Source organism: Mustela lutreola, chromosome 11 (assembly GCF_030435805.1).
Source record: "Mustela lutreola isolate mMusLut2 chromosome 11, mMusLut2.pri, whole genome shotgun sequence".
NCBI classification, from domain to species: domain Eukaryota; kingdom Metazoa; phylum Chordata; class Mammalia; order Carnivora; family Mustelidae; genus Mustela; species Mustela lutreola.
In genome coordinates this window covers 88,920,926-88,938,943 of record NC_081300.1, presented here as the reverse complement: position 1 = coordinate 88,938,943, position 18,018 = coordinate 88,920,926, and the positions used below count along the sequence as shown (strand labels likewise).

The 18,018-nt window shown below is 49.1% G+C and overlaps 1 protein-coding gene across 3 annotated transcripts in view; it reads right to left on the bottom strand.

Moving 5' to 3' along the window:
• Positions 1-18,018, bottom strand: part of KSR2 (kinase suppressor of ras 2) — a 416,470-nt gene that overhangs the window by 95,556 nt on the left and 302,896 nt on the right. For all 3 annotated transcript variants that reach the window (XM_059140070.1, XM_059140071.1, XM_059140072.1), the window contains 2 exons: positions 3,294-3,361; positions 233-351 (listed from right to left, as the gene is read on the bottom strand). In XM_059140070.1, the coding sequence (XP_058996053.1) occupies positions 233-351; positions 3,294-3,361 (187 nt within the window). The remainder of the gene's footprint in view (positions 1-232; positions 352-3,293; positions 3,362-18,018) is intronic.

Sequence of the window (18,018 nt, the reverse complement as noted above, 5' to 3'; positions counted from 1 at the left end):
TCTTTCAAAACCAGACAGATTTCCGGCGCACTGAATCTCCACTGATGGCTGGACGGCCCCCAAACTTTACTTGCACAAACAGCAAGGAAGGAGGAGAACCCAGGTGGGCTGGGAGGTGCGGGTTCCCAGAGTCATCTGCATAAGCCCCGCCCCTGCCCTGCCCCCACCCCCTCACCCCTCCTGGCAGCTGCCGGCCCCAGCATGTACCCGAGGGACAGGACCCCAGCCTCACCTTGCTGATTTTGTTGGTTTTGGGGAGCGTCTGGCTGATGTGCAGGTCCGAATACCGGGGTGGCTTTCGTAGAGGGTTGTTGATGTCACACGGGACGGACTCTGTTCGGACTAACCTTGCTGGATCCGTAGGGGTAAAAACAGCAAGTTGGGAGTTTAAGTACCACTTTGGTTTTAAAAGGTTTGGCCAGGGGAGCATAGCTCCGACCCCACCCCGAAGGCCCGCCCCCACTCCCCCACCAGGAGCAAGAGGGAGTTCTCCAAAAATGATAATTGTCCTGTCATGGTAGTAAGATCAGGTGTTCTCCGGTTTCTAAAATCTTTATATTGTCGATAAATGACTTGTCCGTTAGAAATTTTAATAATAAAACTGAAACTATCAGGTTGTTTACGACATCGTAATGGTCTCACACTGGGGTTCATTTCAGACTTGACCCTCCTTTGAAATACAAGAGGTTCCTGATTCCTTAGGGTCTGCAATCAACAGACAAGCTCAGAATGGTCACCTGTCCCTGGCCCCATCTAACTTTTGTGTTGGGATCGTCCTTTGCTACTTGTGGGTTTCCTCAGGCCTGAGCAGTCTGGTGTATGTCAAAACACTTCTGTCGTAAACACATTTGTCGTAAACCAGGCCACCAGGATCCCTGAAAGGAAGGCTTAGTATGTCCAGACCTCCCAGCCACACAAGAAGCTGGGCTCACAGCTGGTGCTAAATAAATGCTTCCTGATCCAAACCACACTATCCAGGCTCCTCCTCGAGTTACCCCTCTGTTATTCTGACTTCTTATGGGGCCTCTGGGAGCGGCTGATTGAGCAGTTCAAATTCAAATTCGATGCCTGGCAGTGTTACTTTTTTGCTGTTTTTATTGTATGGGGTGTGGGGCATTGGTGGAAAAGTTAAAGCTTTGCACTGACCCGGGGATTTAATTTCTCTGCTTAGCCTGAGCTGCCATCTCCATGGAAACCAACTATATTTTAAACTTCCTATCAACAGGGGTGTGGGGGGGGTATGGTGAGGAGGAAGCAAGAACCTGGGGGACTTCTGGAAAGATCCATGGCTCTTGCATGTACAGGCACCTGTTGCCTTGGAGTGAAGGGGGCACGGCCAGGAAGGCGGGTCGGGGGGAGGGAGCCCTTCCTCGGATGTCAGCCTCTGAAAGCCAGTCCCCATGCAGCAGGCTGGTTCTGGTCTGCACATGGAAGCTGGGTTCCAACAGAGTCCACGACAAAGAGGAATTTCTCCAGTGACGCTGACCCAAGACTAGGGCTCGAGAGCTGTTGAGAATTCACGTTTAAAAATAGCCTCGTTGAGTGTATACAGTTGTGCAAGGAACAGATGGTTCTTGATTAGGATGTGGGTGGAAAGGGGCAAAGAGCTGAAGATTTTTCCTTTACTCGCAATTTCCCTCCTCGTGGAAGTAAGCAACGCAAAGATCACGGACAACCAACAGCCCGTGGGCTTCGGAACACATCCCAGGACTTTGGGCGGCACTCTGCTTCCATCTTTACCTTTCCCTTGGGTTCACTCTAAAACGGCATGGATTCCCCAGAGCCTACACTGACTAAGGCCAGGGGAGCTGCGAGGGACACAGTGGGGACCAGAAGGGACTCTGTCCCAGATCAGCAGGTGGTATATGCAATGTTGGCTCCATGGCTCCATCCAGCCTATTAGAAGGAGGGTGATGGGGAACTGGCCAGTGAGAATTTTTAAATAGTTAATAAGTTGTGAGCGTCTTCATACAACTATTTGGGTTTTTCGTGGAACTGCGAAAAAATGCAGAGCAGGTCCACGTTGCCTCCATCACTGCTGGAGCAGCTGTCCTCTCTAGACGGCCCCTGGGTGCCCTCTCCACTGTGCATGGTTTTACATGGCCACCCTCTCTCTTTTCCGATCCTTGCTTGGCTGTGCTGGCCCCTGTGTTGGCGATGTCTATTCTAGGGCCTTGCTTCTTAACTTTAAGGTGGCAGAGAGCTGCCCGAAGGTGTGGTGAAAGAGGCAGGTTCCTCTTCAGTAGGTCTCCAGTGGGGCCAGAAACCATGTGTGTGGAACCACACGGCTCCCCAGGGATTTCCAGGTTATCAATACACAGACTGCACTTTGAATAGCAAAAGTTGGGGCCAGTGATACCCAAGAGAACTCTCAGCCACAAGGAGAGCGTTGGTTATCTGCACTGGCCAGTATGTAGCCACCGGTGGCCACTGAGCCCTTGAAATGTGGCTGGTGTGGCAGAGTCATTGAATTTTTACTTTTATTTCATTTAATCTAAATTTAAACAGTCAGATGTGGCTAGCAGCTGCTGTATTGAAGAGCACAGGCCTAGAGGGTCCCCTGGTGAATGAATTGCAATGTAGATAATGACAATGAGAGATAATTACCCCACGAGACAAGTCAGGGGAACTATTGTCAAGGTTGGACTGCCAGGTTTCCGGAGGAGATGCTTCCCACTGAGTCCTTGGGAGGCAGGGCAAAGCCTTTCCGTCCAGTCTTTCCTTTGCACTCAATTGGTCTTGCTTCCCCCACCACCACCACAGGGTAAAGGCTGGTAGTGGCTCTCCTAAGGGTAGCTGTTACCTCCCTAGGTGGACAGTTTGGCCCAGACACTCCCAGGGCCCCAGGGGACAGAACACAGATGGCCCAAATCCAGAGACCCAAGCCCGCCCCCTCCCCATACCCACCTCTGCAGGGCCAAGTGATTGAGGAACACTCAGCCAGCACCCTTTCTACATGTGAAGGAAAAGCAATGAGATTGGGGGAGCGAGAGGAGAGTGGAAATTAGGAGAGCAGGCAGGAATGAGAGAAAAAGACTTTGGAAGGGGGAGATGAATCTGAGGGCTAAAGTAACAGAGAGACCATCAGAGGGGCAAGGAAGATGGAGAACAGGCACCAGAGATGGGTGAAGGAGACAGATGTCAGGAAGAAGAGTGTCAGAGGCAAAAAATCAGGTAAGTATCAGGGGATTAAGAGGTACTCAGAAATGGCCTGGATGAGACAGCTATCTCCGAGGGTCTACAAGAGCCCCCACCCCAGCCTACCCCTACGGTAGGAAGTGTTAAATACTTACCTCCTCGGTGGATGATCAGGAGATGACAGGGAGGGGCTTCTTTGGTGCATTTGTTGTGGCACTTTAACCTGAGAGAGAAAGAGAGACAAGGATGGAGAGATGGGTAGTGGATGGATGGATGGATGGATGGATGGATGGTTGGGTGGATGATTGGTTGGATGGATGGATGGGTGGATGGATGGATGGATGGATGGTTGGTTGGTTGGATGGATGGATGGGTGGTTGGGTGGGTGGGTAGATGAATGGATGGATGGATGGATGGATGGGCAGACAGGTGGGTGGGTAGGTGGATGGATGGATGGAGAGATGGGTGGACAGAGGAATGGATGAGTAGAGGCAAGAGTGGGTGGAAGGCTGAGTGGGAGGAGGGATGGATAGATGAACAGGATGCCCTGATGGTTCAGAAAGCTCTGGAAGCTGTGAATACCAAAATATGAGATGAGATGGGGCAGCTAAAGTATCTCCTTGGCACCTAGGAAATTAACTCTGGATAAAGGCTATTGTCATTCCATTCTCTCAGGTCAGACTTGGGTGGTCCAGGTTGAGTAGCAACTCCTTCACCAACAGTGTCCACTTAGATGTTATGCTTTGAAAGATATCTTCGCCTTTCAGTCTGTACTTTTCTCTTTTTTATTTTAGGGAGAGTGAGAGTGCACGAGAGTGAGGGGATGGAGGGAGGGGCAGAGGGAGAGAGAGAGAGAGAAAGACTCTTAAGCAGACTCCAAGCCCAGCTCTGAGCTCGACACAGGGCTTGAACTCACGACCCTGAGATCATACCTGAGCCAAAATCAAGAGCTGGACACTTAACCAACTGAGCTATCCAGGCAATCCACAGTCTGCATTTTTTATCCTTATCATCATCATCACCCAATCCTAATAACAATCCCCTGTCTCCTTGCAGACTCGTCTGCCAGCCATTGTACTAAGCATGATACAAATGCTATGCTATTGGATCTTTATAAACACTTTACACAATGGATATTATCATCATTCCCATTTTACAGATGGAAAAACAGATTAACCAAGCTTTCCTGGCAGAAAACTTGGGTCGGTGGTGCCAAAGGTGGCCTCTCATTTGTCAAGCAACAGGTGACAGCTAACCAAGGCTTCCATTTAGGATGAGATTCATGAGAGGTATTCAGTTTCAGAGGTAAGAAGAGTTTAGATTCAAAGCGTCCTCTTTTGAGAGAATGTCATCTTGTTCTTTCCCAAAGCCTGGCCAGGCTCCCAAAGGATAAAACAAAACAAAACAAAACAAAACAAAACAAAAAAACCCAAAAAACCAAAAACCAAAACCAACTAACTGTGACCTGGCTTTGTCTTTTCCTTTTAGAGTATATATGTCCTTAGGAAATTCTTCCAAATTTCCATACCAATACACACCGTGGCAGACGCGATGGGTGTCCTGTCTGCACCCCTTTGTTCCCCTTACCATTTTTGTGCACGCCAGTCTGACTGCCGACAGCAGACCTTCTTGCCAGAAGGACCCTGCAGCCTGCTTAAAGGTTTCCCAATAACAAACTCCATCCAGAGAGGTGGAAGCTTTAGAAGCTCAAACTTCTTGCCCTCCAGGGACCTGATAGTTCTCTCTAACAGAATGACTTGAATGTCCAGCCACAGACTCCACTTGGACTCCCCCCAGCCTCAGTGGTTTTCCAAGCAGAGTCCCAAGACTGGCAGCATGAGCACCAGTGGTCTCCGAACTTTTCAGGAGCGCAGCTTCTGGGGTAGGGACCCTAGATCTGATAGAAACGGAGACTCAGAGCTGAAATGCAGTCCCCTGTTTCAGCAAGCTCTCTCCCTGAGTCTGCTACGTGCTCAGGCGTGAGAACCACTGGTCTCGCTGATCGTTTGGGAATATCTATGCACATTTCCCGATTCCTCCTGTCTTTAGTCTGTGGTGGACACAGTAGGGCCCTGGATTCCACTCTGAGATGGAAAAGTTGGACCTGGGGCCCGTAGGAGTGCAGAGGGGAAGCAAGGAGCTATGTGGGCAGAAAGAACATTATTAGTCTATCTCCAAGTCACCTCCACTTTGACTGCATCTGGGAGAAGGCTTCTGGTGCTAACACATCTTTACATTTCTCTACCACATGCTACCACAGTACCAGATTTGGAAAGGCAACACTATCGACAGGAAATTTAATAAATTAATTTTTCCATCTGAACATCTTTTTTTCCTGGTTGCCACATATTCATGGAAGTGATGCTGATTTTCCACTCATGGTGATGGGATACACTTTCATCTTTAAATACATTTTTTAAAGATTTTATTTATTTATTTGACAGACAGAGATCACAAGTAGGCAGAGAGACAGGCGGAGAGAGAGGACGAAGCAGACTCCTGCTGAGCAGGGAGCCCGACATGGGGCTCGATCCCAGGACCCTGAGATCATGACCTGAGCTAAAGGTAGAGGCTTTTACCCACTGAGCCACCCAGGCGCCCCTCAATACATTTATTTGAGTTAAAAAGGTGGTAAGGCGTAAATAAATAAAAGTAGGGCTGCTATGCATATATGATAAAATCATGACAGGGAGGTGAATGAATGACTGAATTAGATTGGGACAAGCTGGCTTACATAACTTGGAATTGTCAGAAAGAGGGGACAGCTTTTGGCATCTGAGTCTAAGTTTTACTGGTTGAAAAACATTAAGAGGTCCTCCCGGTCACGGATGTCACAAAGACACTGTGACTTAGAGAAGAACAAGAACTTCCACTTACATGGTGCTGGTGAAGTACCAGCCATGCCCCCCGGGGCTTTACACAACTTATGTAATCCTTGTAACAATCCTAAACAGTAGCAACTATTGTCATCCCCATTTTACGGAGTGAAAAACCGAGGCTTTTCAGTAAAAGACAGTAAGAGACAGAGGTCCCAAGCCCAGGTCTAACCAGCAGATGCAGATGCCTCCAAAACCTCCACTCTTCTTCGTTTACATCTTGGGGGTGGCAGTGAATGAACAAGAAGCTTTGGGTAACCAGCAAAATCAAAAGCTCCTCCTTTGAGATAAGCCTAAGATGTCACCTTGTTCTTCCCCCTACAGTTACCTGACTTCAGAAGGATAATAAAAATCCCACCTCACTGTAAATTTCTTTTTCTTTTCTTTTTTTTTTAAGATTTTATTTATTTTGGGTTGCCTGGGTGGTTCAGTGGGTTAAAGCCTCTGTCTTCCGCTCAAGTTGTGATCCCAGCAGCCCTGCATCAGGCTTTCTGCTCAGTGGGGAGCCTGCTCCCCCACCCCCGGAACCGGCCTCTCTGCCTACTTATGATCTCTGTCTGTCAAATAAATAAATTAAAAGAAAAGATTTTATTTATTTATTTGAGAGAGAGAGGAGAGCATGAACAGGGGGAGGGGAGAGGGAGGTGCAGACTCTGCCCTGAGCAGGGAACCCAGTGCAGGGGCTGGATCCCAGGACCCTAGGATCGTGATCTGAGCTAAAGGCAGATGCTCAACTGAATGAGCCCCCCAGGTGCCCCCGTCTTTCTTTTCTAAGGCCCACAGACTGTCTGACCTACAGGAAGGTCCCAGCCCCCAGGGAGGACATGGATATTGCATCCACACCCCAGTGGGAAGCTCTGCTGGATGTACAACTAGCCTCTCCATCATTCTGCAAAACACTTAACTGGGGTCTGGGACAGGACAGGAGAAGCCGCTATGTTTATGGGGAAGGACAAACCACACGTAAACAAAGATCAGATCATCGCAGGTGTGGTAAGGCGGAGGAAAAACATCATACAGGGAAACAGGATGGAGAGTATGGGAGTGGGAGGGGAAGAGCTTCCAGCCAGAGCTAAAGTGTGGGGGCAGGAACAAGCTTGCGGGTTCAGGGATCAGAGGTTAAAGGCTGGTCAGGCTGAAGTACAGAGAACAGCAAAGCCATAAAGACAAGAGGAAGGGGAGGAGGGCATGGGCAGGGCCCCCGGCAGCAGGGGCAAAGAGTCTGTATTCGATTCTGCAGGCACTGGGGGGCCACGGGAGGCTTGTGACAGCTGTGACAGGTCGGACTGATGCTTGGGAGGCCCCCAGCTGGGGAATCTGCTGATGCCAAATGAAAATGGAACCAAGAAGTATCTGTACTCATTCCTGTTTGAAATAGCTTCATTCCACCCTGGAAGCTTCCAGAAAGAAATTTTTCCTTTCTGCCTCTCCCGCCTACGAGTCTTCTCTAACAATCCCAGCTGGAAGGGTGACGTGCAGATGTGAAGAAGCTTGTTCGCTCTCATGGGCAGCGCTATGCACGGGGGCAAGCAGCTTCATGTGACCTCTGGACCCCGCCCGAACCAGGACAAGGCAGGCCAAGCCTCCTGGGACCTCGGTCATCTCCTGCCTCCCCCTGGTGTTTTCCTCTCCAGGATCCCTTGTTGCCTGTCTTTTGCAGTTCTGGAAAAGCCTTCCTTCATCTCTGGCCAAAGGGTGGGAGATGGAATGCCTGCCCCTCCAGGCGGCATTTCAAAGGGCAGCCCCGGGGGATGGGGCCAAAGCCAATGCTCCTGGAGAAAGGCCCAGAGAACTCTTTCATGCTAACGCACTTAACCCTTTGCATGGAGGCTGGTACGTCAAGAACTAGCGCCCGCATGTCCAGCACCTGCTAATCGAGTTGGCAGGATTAGCCTAGCGCTGAAATCACACAGACCCTGGAGGGCCGGAGATGAGGCTCTCGCACAATGCAGACACACCATGCCCCACTTACAAAGAATCGTTTTTTATTTTTATTTTTTTCAGCAGGAAAAACGCAGGATTCCACTCAAAGGAGACTTTTCCTTTCACCGCCCACAGAAGAGCAAGCTAGGACCACACACTGTTAAGATCGACCACCTGCTTCCAAATTTGATGCCTCCCATCCCCCAGGCTTACCCTCTAATTCGGTCTGTGCTGGGAATGTGGGTTTTCGTCAAGGGCATGCTGACGACCCAGAACCACTCTAGGAGGAAGACACACTCTACTTCCCCAAATGAGTGATGTCTAAAAGCCTAGATTTTCCAGAACCCAGCATTCTACTCCCCTACCCCAACAAAAAGAGAAATGGGGTCCGGAGAGTATGGAGAAGGAATCTGGGTTCAAAGCCTGGCACTACCTCTTCCTGGCCGTGACGGCTTGGGGAAGTCCCTGACCTATTCTGAGCGACAGTTTCTTCATCTGTAAAATGGGGACAATCATAGCACCTGTATTTACAGGGAAACACAGTATCTGTAGTTGCAGAGAACACTGACCACATGAGGCGGGCAGGGTGCCCAGGGCAACTGCTTGAAGTAGCAGGTAACTGTCATTTTGTTACTGTTGCGAGTTTGTGCATAGCTTTCCACTCAAGCCCCTAAGACCTTGCCTCTTGCTGAATTGTGGGCTCGCTGCAATGCCTGGAGATCTGAAACACCCATGGGTGGAAGCTGGTTGAGGACTATCCTAGGGTCCTCTCCCTTGGATGGGACAAGTCAGTGGTATGCAGATGTAGGACTGGACCTCAGCTGCCCAGAGCCCTTACCTGCCCTACGAGGCACCCAGGACTGGCTGCCTTCCCCTCCCTGTCTCTCTCCCCTCCTCCCCTGCTGGTGTGGCCTGGATCGTGTCTCAAATAAACCACCTGCCCTTAAATCCTTGTTCTGAGGTCTTTAGAAAGACAGGAGCCCAGCCAGGGCACTATGATGGTTCAAAACCCAACGTGGCCCGTCCCAAAGCTCTCACACCAACCCCAAGCCCTCTCTGCAAGTTGTCCCTTGTGTGTCCTCAGCACACATCCCTTCATGAACGTGGTTCTCCAGATGCTCCATTCCACCCAGAGGAAAGGAAGGGGGACTTCCCACACAAAGCCCCCATCAAACGTGGCCGGGAGGCGCTCCGTGAATTAGCATGGTAGATCTGAACAAGGCCTGACAGCAAACAAAGGTCAGATGTGTTTCCAGAAGTGGGGAGAAGCCTGGGCTTCTGAGGCAGGCCAGCCTAAGCCTGAATCGCAGTCCTGTCCTTCACACACCCCGGGGAACTCCATGTGCCCTGTGGAGCTCCGGGCTCCTCATCGGCAAAAGTGTGGTGAGAATCTAACGAGCAAATGCCTGAATGGGGCCCTCTGAGGCAGCAAATAGGTCAACATTTCTCTAGGCAGGGTAAAACGCACGGGAGTGGACACACAGAATGCCATGGGAACCTCCTACAGCCCGGAAACTTGGAAAGGGCTCATTTAAAAACTTTTCCTTGAAGGGGCTTACACCTCCTTTTTTTTTAAACATTCAAAGCTAATAGGATAAGCTTCAGCTATCGAGAAAAGTTGCTTACATGGAGTATCTCATTCCCCAAAGGAGCTGCTGGCTAAATGAGACATCCTCTCCCTCTGAAAATTAAATATGTGCCTTTATCTGGAGGGCAAGATCTGGGTCTTCCTCATTTTGTAGGGGCCGTTCCTGTTCCCCTTTCAGTGCCTGGTCTGTGCCTGGTGCATAAAAGTGCCGAATAAATACTACAGACAGGGAAGGGCAGAGAAGGACAGACAGAGCAAGGAAAGGCAGAAGGGAAAGCCATCACATGCCACTGGTGTATGGCATTGAATCGTCTCTGTCAAAAGGCTTCTTGAAATGATTCCTGCTTTTTTACAAATGATATCCCCTGCTGCTTATGAAATGCAGGTGTGTCCCTGTCGGTGTCCCCTTCTCGCTGCCCTCCCTCCCAACCCCCGTTGCGAGGACAGGACAGGGTTTGGGCTAGAAGAACACCAGACTTGCATGGACCTCGCCCGGGGTACTGTGGGGGACATATGTCCCCTTTATGAGCAGTTTTGTTGTTTCCTTAATGGACGTGTCATGTCCCCCAGCAGCCCTATGGGGCAGATGTGACCCCAGAGCCTGTGTGACCCGGGGATCAGGATGTTAGTTTTCCCTGAAGAGGTGGGCTAGACTCCTGCCTGTGAACACAGTCCTTCATCCATTTCAATGGTTCACTGAGCTACTGTAATCAATTTAGGAGAAGCTGGCTCCAAGCAGCCCAACCCGCCTTTCTCTGGTGCATACCAGCTTGCTTCGCAATCCCTCTGAGCAGGACACAGTCTTTCCTTCCTGAGGGCCAGTGGTGTGTTTTAACAACCCAGCCCCCAACCTCTGATGGAGGGAACGTTAAAGAAACACCAACTTCGGGCCAGGTGTTCTTACATAACCTGTTTGCTCTGAACAACAGTGCCATGAAGGGTGGATACCATCACGTCCATTTCAAAGTTAGGAAGACTGAGGCTCCATAAGCAGCCTGATCATACAGACAGTAAAGGGCAGAGTGAGAATCATTCACTCATTCATGCTCCTGAACATGACTGTCTTCCCTCTTTGTGCCAGGGGCTCTGTGAGGTCCTGGCCATGTGTCATAAGACAGGGCCAGAATTCTCTCTTCAATCATCTCTCTTGCAAACATTTAGCATGGAGCTCACCAACCAGGTATGTGAACCCACCTCTCACTATTTTAAGCATGAACACCTCTCCTCGGCTGCCTCTGAGTGGATGTGACCTGGCTCTTGGGGCCTTGGGTTGGCAAGAACCCCTTTCTTTCCAGAAGTAACTTTGCAGGTCTATGGCACAAACAATATTTACTGAATGCTTTCTATGTGCCAAGTACATATGTGCTAGCTCTGGACATACAAAGAATGAACAACACGGACAGAGCCCTACCCTCAACCAGTTTAAAGTCTGTCAGAGAGACAGGCAGGTATGCTGCCCAACACATCCTAGTTATGTGATACAATATGACAGTAGAGGATAGGGTGTAGCACTTTGGACCTGAGAGAAGTCCCGGAGGGCTTCCTGTAGGAAGTGGCAACTGAGCTGAGACCGAAGGATAAATGCGCAAGTGCGTAAATTCGGCTATATCCGAGTTATATATCCAAATGTGTATATCCAAATATAGCCAAAGTGCGCAAGAGAGATCCAGGCAGGAGCAAAAAAAGGCAGTTCAAAGATGTGCTGATTGATATGCATGTGGCCCGCCCGAGGGGTAGACATCTCAATGTAGCTAGAGGTCTGGGTGTGAGGAGGGACACAGTGAGAGGGCTGGAAGGACCAATGAGCAAGGGATGGTGCCATTTAGCCTCGTGAGCCCGGATTTGCCCTGAGAGCAAGAGAGAACCAAGGAAGGATTTTAAACAGGGAGGTGAAGGCTAGATCAGCATTTTGGAAAGCCCCCCTCTGGCAGCAGATAGCTAAAATTAAAGGGCATCGCTCACTCATTATCTCTCTGACTTCCTCCCTCTGTTTTCTTTTTCCCAGCTCACAGCATTAAGAGTTCCTCAAGGCTTCCTGCACAATCACCAAACAAGCCCCCTTTCCCATGGGGCTTGTTTTGTTGAATACCCCAACCAAACAGTTTTGTTTCATCCTGGTTCCCTTGCGGTCTCTCATTTGGGTTGATGCTTCTAGAAATGCCCCCATATGCTCTCAGTGGAGGATATCCTCAGTGGAGGATAAAACACTTCTTCCCCTCCCTGCTGACAACTCAGTGAGGCTGAGCTCTTTGGCCCAAGACTGGGTTAGGGAAAACCACCACAACAGAAATGAACAAGGTTGGAGGGGAATATTAATGTATAAATCATACTGGAAATGTCAGCCAAATAATGAACAATGATTAGAAAACCCGGCACTTTTCTCCATAGGAGGATATAGTGCAGGACAGCTGTGCATTTATTAGCTGTTGGAGATGTCCCCCTTCTCATCTCGCAACTTCTGCCAAGAGAGGAGAGAGTGACCCCAGAGTCTTCTTGGCTCCCAGGCCCCAGAGGTGCTCATCCAAACACAAAGACCAGTTGGCCATCTTTCAATTCAAGAGATGGGGAGAGGGTAGCCAGCTGCGGGAAGGAGGATGAAAAGATGATCAGCTCCGGTCCAGGATCTGGTTGAGAACATTCTGCCTCGGGGCTAGCCTTTGTGGCTGGCCTACTGTGTGACAGGCCCTTTGCAAAATGCTTAAGAATCTGGGATCTCGAATCATAGAGGTGGTTTGATGAGCAGATCTACCTACTGGGAGACTCTGGCTTTACTCCTGAAGACCAGCGTTTCCTCATCTGTAAAATGATGGTGAACAGACCCTACCTTCCACGATTGTTGCAAGGATTACATGAGATCATGCATAAAAGTGTTCAGCAAAATGTCCCGCATTTAGTACGCCCTCAACGCATGTTACCATGGGCGCCATCATCATCCCATTCAATGCCCACCTCGGCAACCAGTAGACTCACAATCCCCCTTCCCATACAACTGTAACTGGATGCAAGGTTTTGCATGTACTAGGTAAAAACTCATAAAAGGGAACACGAATTCCCATTATGATCGTTGCGAAACACAGAAATGTTTCTATTAATGGAAAAGTAAGTCTGGGCTTTAAGCTGGTGATCTCTGAAACGCAAGCTCGTAATTATATCCTGCCAATATCCTGTGTGTCGAGCAAATTCCTGAGGCTTTCAGGAGCCTTGCAGCAGCTGTGACATCAGTGCTGATCACCTCCCCAGTGTTTCCAGGGTTTGGAAAATTAGTGCAGCCAGTGGCTCAAACCAACCATGGCTTACTTTTTCCTCTTAGCTAGCTCATCACCTGTGGCCGGAGTCGCTGTACAAAGCCAGGACGTTTTCAGATCAAACATTATGTTTTGAGGCAAAAACTCAGGTTAGAAGATGCTACAGGGCAAGACAGGAACTGAGAAGAGCGGAAAATCCAAGTGACTAGGTCTAGTAATGGAGCAAAACTGGATAAAGTAGTGCACGGCTCATTTAAATAAAAATTAGTAAAGTGACAGCTTACAGAAAAAGAAGTGGAAAGCATGTCCAGCCGGGCTGCTGGGGAGGTACAGAAAGGGCATGCAAACAATGGAACAAATTGGAAATCCTGTGCTGCTTAACTCCGTTTTCCAAGCTCACTCTTGACCTTTCCAAGAAAATACTTATGGGTCTCACCCCTCCAGAAGCAGGCAGTGACCTAGTTTGGAGCACATGAAGTGCCTTTATTTGCAGAGCTCTGTCCTGACCCACCTAGGTCCTCTGTGACATGGGACTTTCAGTGCTAAATCCCAGGCAAACCGAGATGTTTGATCACTCTGTTGAATATTTCAGTAATGGTATTCTAACGCTGACACTTCAGAACTGAATGATGTGTGCCTCAGTCCCACTGGTTGGCGGTGACTGATTCGTTACATAAACCAGCTGTTTTCCACCAAGGGTAACTTTGCTCCCCCTGGGGAGATCTGGGAAAGTCTGGGGACACTTCTGGTTGTCACAACAGGGGATGGGGTGTGTATCTGTGTGTGTGTGTGTGTGTGTGTGTGTGTGTGTGTGTGTTTGTGTTGCAGGGTTGCTCCTGGCTTCTGGTGAGTGGAGGTCAGCCATGCTGCTCAGGATCCTGCAAAGTCCAGGACAGCCACCCAGACCAAGAATTATTGGGGCCCAAATTTCAACAGTGCTGAGGTTGAGAAACCCTGATGTAAATGCTTGAACATGTCCCCCAAGAAGTGGGATGGTTTGGAAAATCCCAAAAGACCAATGGGGAACAAATACTACAGAAAAGAAGGGAAGGTGCTGAATTTTCCAGAACTTGAACCTCACATCAACCCACGGAGGGGATTTAGCGAGTAGGTTTCTCTTCCCACCTTGCATTAACAGAAAATCAGTTTCTACAACTAAATAAATGCTGAATGATTTATTGAAAGATTCTGATTGGAGGGAATCCCCAAGCCATTAATGTGATTGGTGCATTCACATCACATGAATGGTTCAGCCTCATTTTACATCAGAGAGGTTTAGAAACTTCCCTAGAATCACACAGCTGGGAAGTGGAAGAGCCAGGACCCAAACTCAGCTCCCTCTGGCTCCAGGGTGTGGATCCTGCTGTCGTTTTATGGTAAGACAACAACGCTGGGTTCCCTAGATGCGGGTCCTAAGATGGGTGTTCTCCTGAGCGATAGATGGAAGTTCTCCAAGAGAGGCCGATTCCATTGTAGATGGAAGTTCTCCAAGAGAGGCCGATTCCATTGTAGGGGGAGCAGAACAGGAAATGGGGGAGAAGCTAAGCTAAGATGTGGTTTCAAGTGACTCTGGTCTCAGCTTGATCCGTCTGGAGCTCTGGACCATGAATTGGATCACAGAGGGTGTCTGCCCTGAGGCAAGCTAGCTGGCCTACTGTATACCTACCCCAGTGAGTGCCTGGCTCTGAGCCAGTGGGGGAGGGGGAGGATCCCCGCCCCCCCCCCCCAACAGGCACCTCGGGGTGAGGCAGCTGCAATTCCCCAAGAGCAAACCTCCAGTGGAGGGCTCAGGTTTGAGATGTTAGCAGCGTCCACAGCCACTGGTAAATGAGGTCCCTGGATATACATCCAGACATACATGGGTAGGGGAAGGCGGTGCTCTGTGGTCACTGACTTCATCATCCTGTCTTCAAAGTAGAGGAGTGAGTACTCCTTCATGGTCTTTGAGAAAAATGAGTCATAGCATCTACAATGCATTCTGACACCCAAGCCCCTCCTGTCTCAGACTGTGAGAGCAGGTGACTTGGAGAACATCAGAACCCCTGGCTTCTGCCTTGCACTCGACTGTCAGAAGGAAAGGCCACCCTGACACCAGCACTGTTCTCCCCAAGGCCTTGGGCGACTCCCTCCAGCAAGATGACAGCTCCAGCTTCCGAGGAATGGGGCTGGAGGGGGAGTGAGCAGTCCTTACTACCCAGGCCCGGGGCCCCAGGTAACAGCGCCCACGAGTCAGAGTGGCAGGGCCCGGTACTGCAGCTGCTGGCAGAATCAGCGGTCTCTGGACCAAGCCCCCTGCCAGGTACAAGCAACTGCAAAATATGCTCAAGTTCTTCAGAGTCCTGATCCAAGCTTTGCCCATGCCGTGTCCTTGCCCAGAACACCCTTCCCCCTGCTTCACTTGGCTAAGTCCCACTCAAGACTTCAAAGGCCTCCGGGAGGGCCTCCCCTGATGCGCATCAGGTATCTCCCACCCCCATCCCGGTGTAGCCTGGGCATCTCCCTCTGGAGTAATAATTAACCTACTGGTTCACCCCCTCCCTAATTCTAGATCCCTGTTCCTCACTTACACTGCAGTGCAAATCTGACCCCTCTGGGAGGCTTATTAAAAATGCAGGTTTCTAGGCCCTATCTCCAGCATCTGGGCCAGGAAGTCTTGGGAGGGGCTCAGGTGGGACAATTTTAAGCAGCCGTGTCTCTGACGATGCTGACCCAACCAGAACCACAGCACACTCTAAAAAACAGAGTGGGGGGAAAGGGGTTACAACGCACACAGGAGACAGACAATTCAAATGCTTCTCCAATGACAGTTTTGAAAGATGTCCCCTCCTTTCCATACCCAGTCCCTGCAGTTAAAAACAAAAAACAAAAAACAAACGAACAAACAAACAAAACGCTTGGTTCAAACTCAAGTTTCCTAGAGCACAAGCCACCCGAATTCACCACCGAGCACTTTTCCTGCAAGAAATGCAGATAGGAGTGGCCAGGTTTCCAAGGATCCAGACCTCGGTTCTGCAGAAACCTGTGGAAAGACCTGGAGAAGGAGGAAAGCTGCAGATAACGCACGAATGAGAGCTGGGAAACCCATCAGCATCTTCCTGCAGCTGAATCCACAGTCATCAGACAATACGGGGATTGTGCTGACATCCGACCACTTAGAACGAAACTCCATTCCGCGCTCATGAACCTATTAGATGAAAAGTCCTCAATTTAGATAACTGCAAATTGCTTTCTGAGCATAATTTCCTATTAGTTTGCTAATCTCTCTATTCAGAACGCCAACAAGACAGCTGATGATAATTCCGGAGGAAGTGGCCATTAAGCCGAAGGAGGAGGAGAGGGGGTTAGACATTCGCGAGTATCCTGGCTTCCTGGGTAGGGGGGGTACCCCAAAATTAATCCATAAATTTAGTAACAGTATTTGCTTTCATGTATGATGTTCTTATAATACACCAGGTACCGGGGGCTGAGCTTTTTACCTTACTTACCCCACTTAGGGTTTTGGGGGGCTTTTTTGGTTTTTTTGTGTGTGTTTGTGGTTTGTTTTCTTTTTTTAACAATCTAGTGAGGGAGATATTATTTTCCTCTTTTGACAGAAGAGGAAATGGGGCTCAGAAGTGGTCACATGACTGTTAGTGGAGTCAGGATTCAAGTACAGGTGTATGCGTGTGACCTACAACCCCGGATTCCAATCATGCCTTATCTTTTGGCTTATCACACAAATACTTACTGGATGAGATGATGATGAACAAGACTCAAGTTTACAGAATGAGGCCAAGAGATGAAATAACATAGAAGCCTAAAAAATAGTTAGCAAAGATTGACCCATCTATAAAAACAAAAACAAAACAAAAACAAAAACAAGAAAAAAACCAACCAAACAAACAAAAAACACACAAAAACCCAAAACAAAACAAAACAAAAAACAAACAAAAAGCCGCCGCTACCACCAACAAACAAAAAAACAACAAAACCCAAAAAGCAAAACTCACCTACTGAAATGTCAGGCTGGAGAATAAAGTTTGATTTTGTCAAATTGCTACTTTTATGTAGAGCAGTGGTTCTCAAAATGCGGTCCCAGGACCAGCAGCACCAATGTCACCTGGGAACTTAGCAGAAATGCAAATTCTGGGGCTCCACCCCAGGCCTGCTACATTGGAGACTCTGGGGCAGGCCTAGGAATCTGTGTTTTAACAAACCCTCCAGGGGATTCTGATGTCCACTTGAGTTTGAGACCCCTGATCTAGACAAAGAAAATCAGCTCTACAAGGAATTTGGAGATCACTCAGAGCAGTGCTTCCCCAACCTTAATGTGTACAAGAATCACTAGAATAATCTTAAAATGATACCACAGGTCTGGGCAGGGTCTGAGTGTCTGCATTTCTAACCAGCTCCCAAGTGATGCTGATGCTGCTGGTCCAGGGACCACACGTGGAGACACATGGGTCCAATCCAATCCTTCACCCAGCAGGTTTCTGGCAATAACAGAACCACCAATGCTCTAGGTTTCAGGGCGGGGGTAGGGGGAGGCACTGTCTTCAGGGCAGATTGAAACTCACACCTCTGGGATGCTTTAGGACAACAGGAAATGACTTGTGCCACAGACTACTACTTTTCCCAAGTTCCCATTGGAGTGTGAGATCTCCCCTGGGCACTTTAATTCAAAGCCTAGCCCTTCCCCCAGCCCATCCTTACTCCCCTCCCTGCTTTGTTCTCCTTTGCACTTAGCATCCTCTGAACACAAAGAATGACCTATTTCGTAGGTTTGTTGACTGTCCTTCCACTCCCCTGGCATTGTACATTCCCCAAGGGCAGCGCTTTTGTGTGTTTTAGTTACTGTGATTTCCCTTCAGCCTAGAACCGTGCCTGGATTATAGTAGGTGCTCAATAAAGAGCTGAGCAAATGAACACCCCCCCCCCCCAAAAAAAAAAAGCTGCTTCCTGGTTCTTGGTGCCACTGCTCTGCACTGTCATCTATCATGGCTCTTTACGCACACACTTCGGTTCTACCGAAATTCATTTCTCTATAGGTACATCTTCCCCAAGTTCTGTTGCAGCTACACAAGCACAAAATTGCTGTAGTTACACAAATGTCAAAAAACTGGAAGCATACCGGACCTTTGGAGCAACTACAGGCTCTGCTTCCACCGTTCTGGAAGCTTCTCTAAGAGCTGAGCAAATTGGTGAGATCAACAGTGCAATCCAACCTCGGTTGAATTCTGCTTCTTACACCCCAGGAGCCATTTCTGCA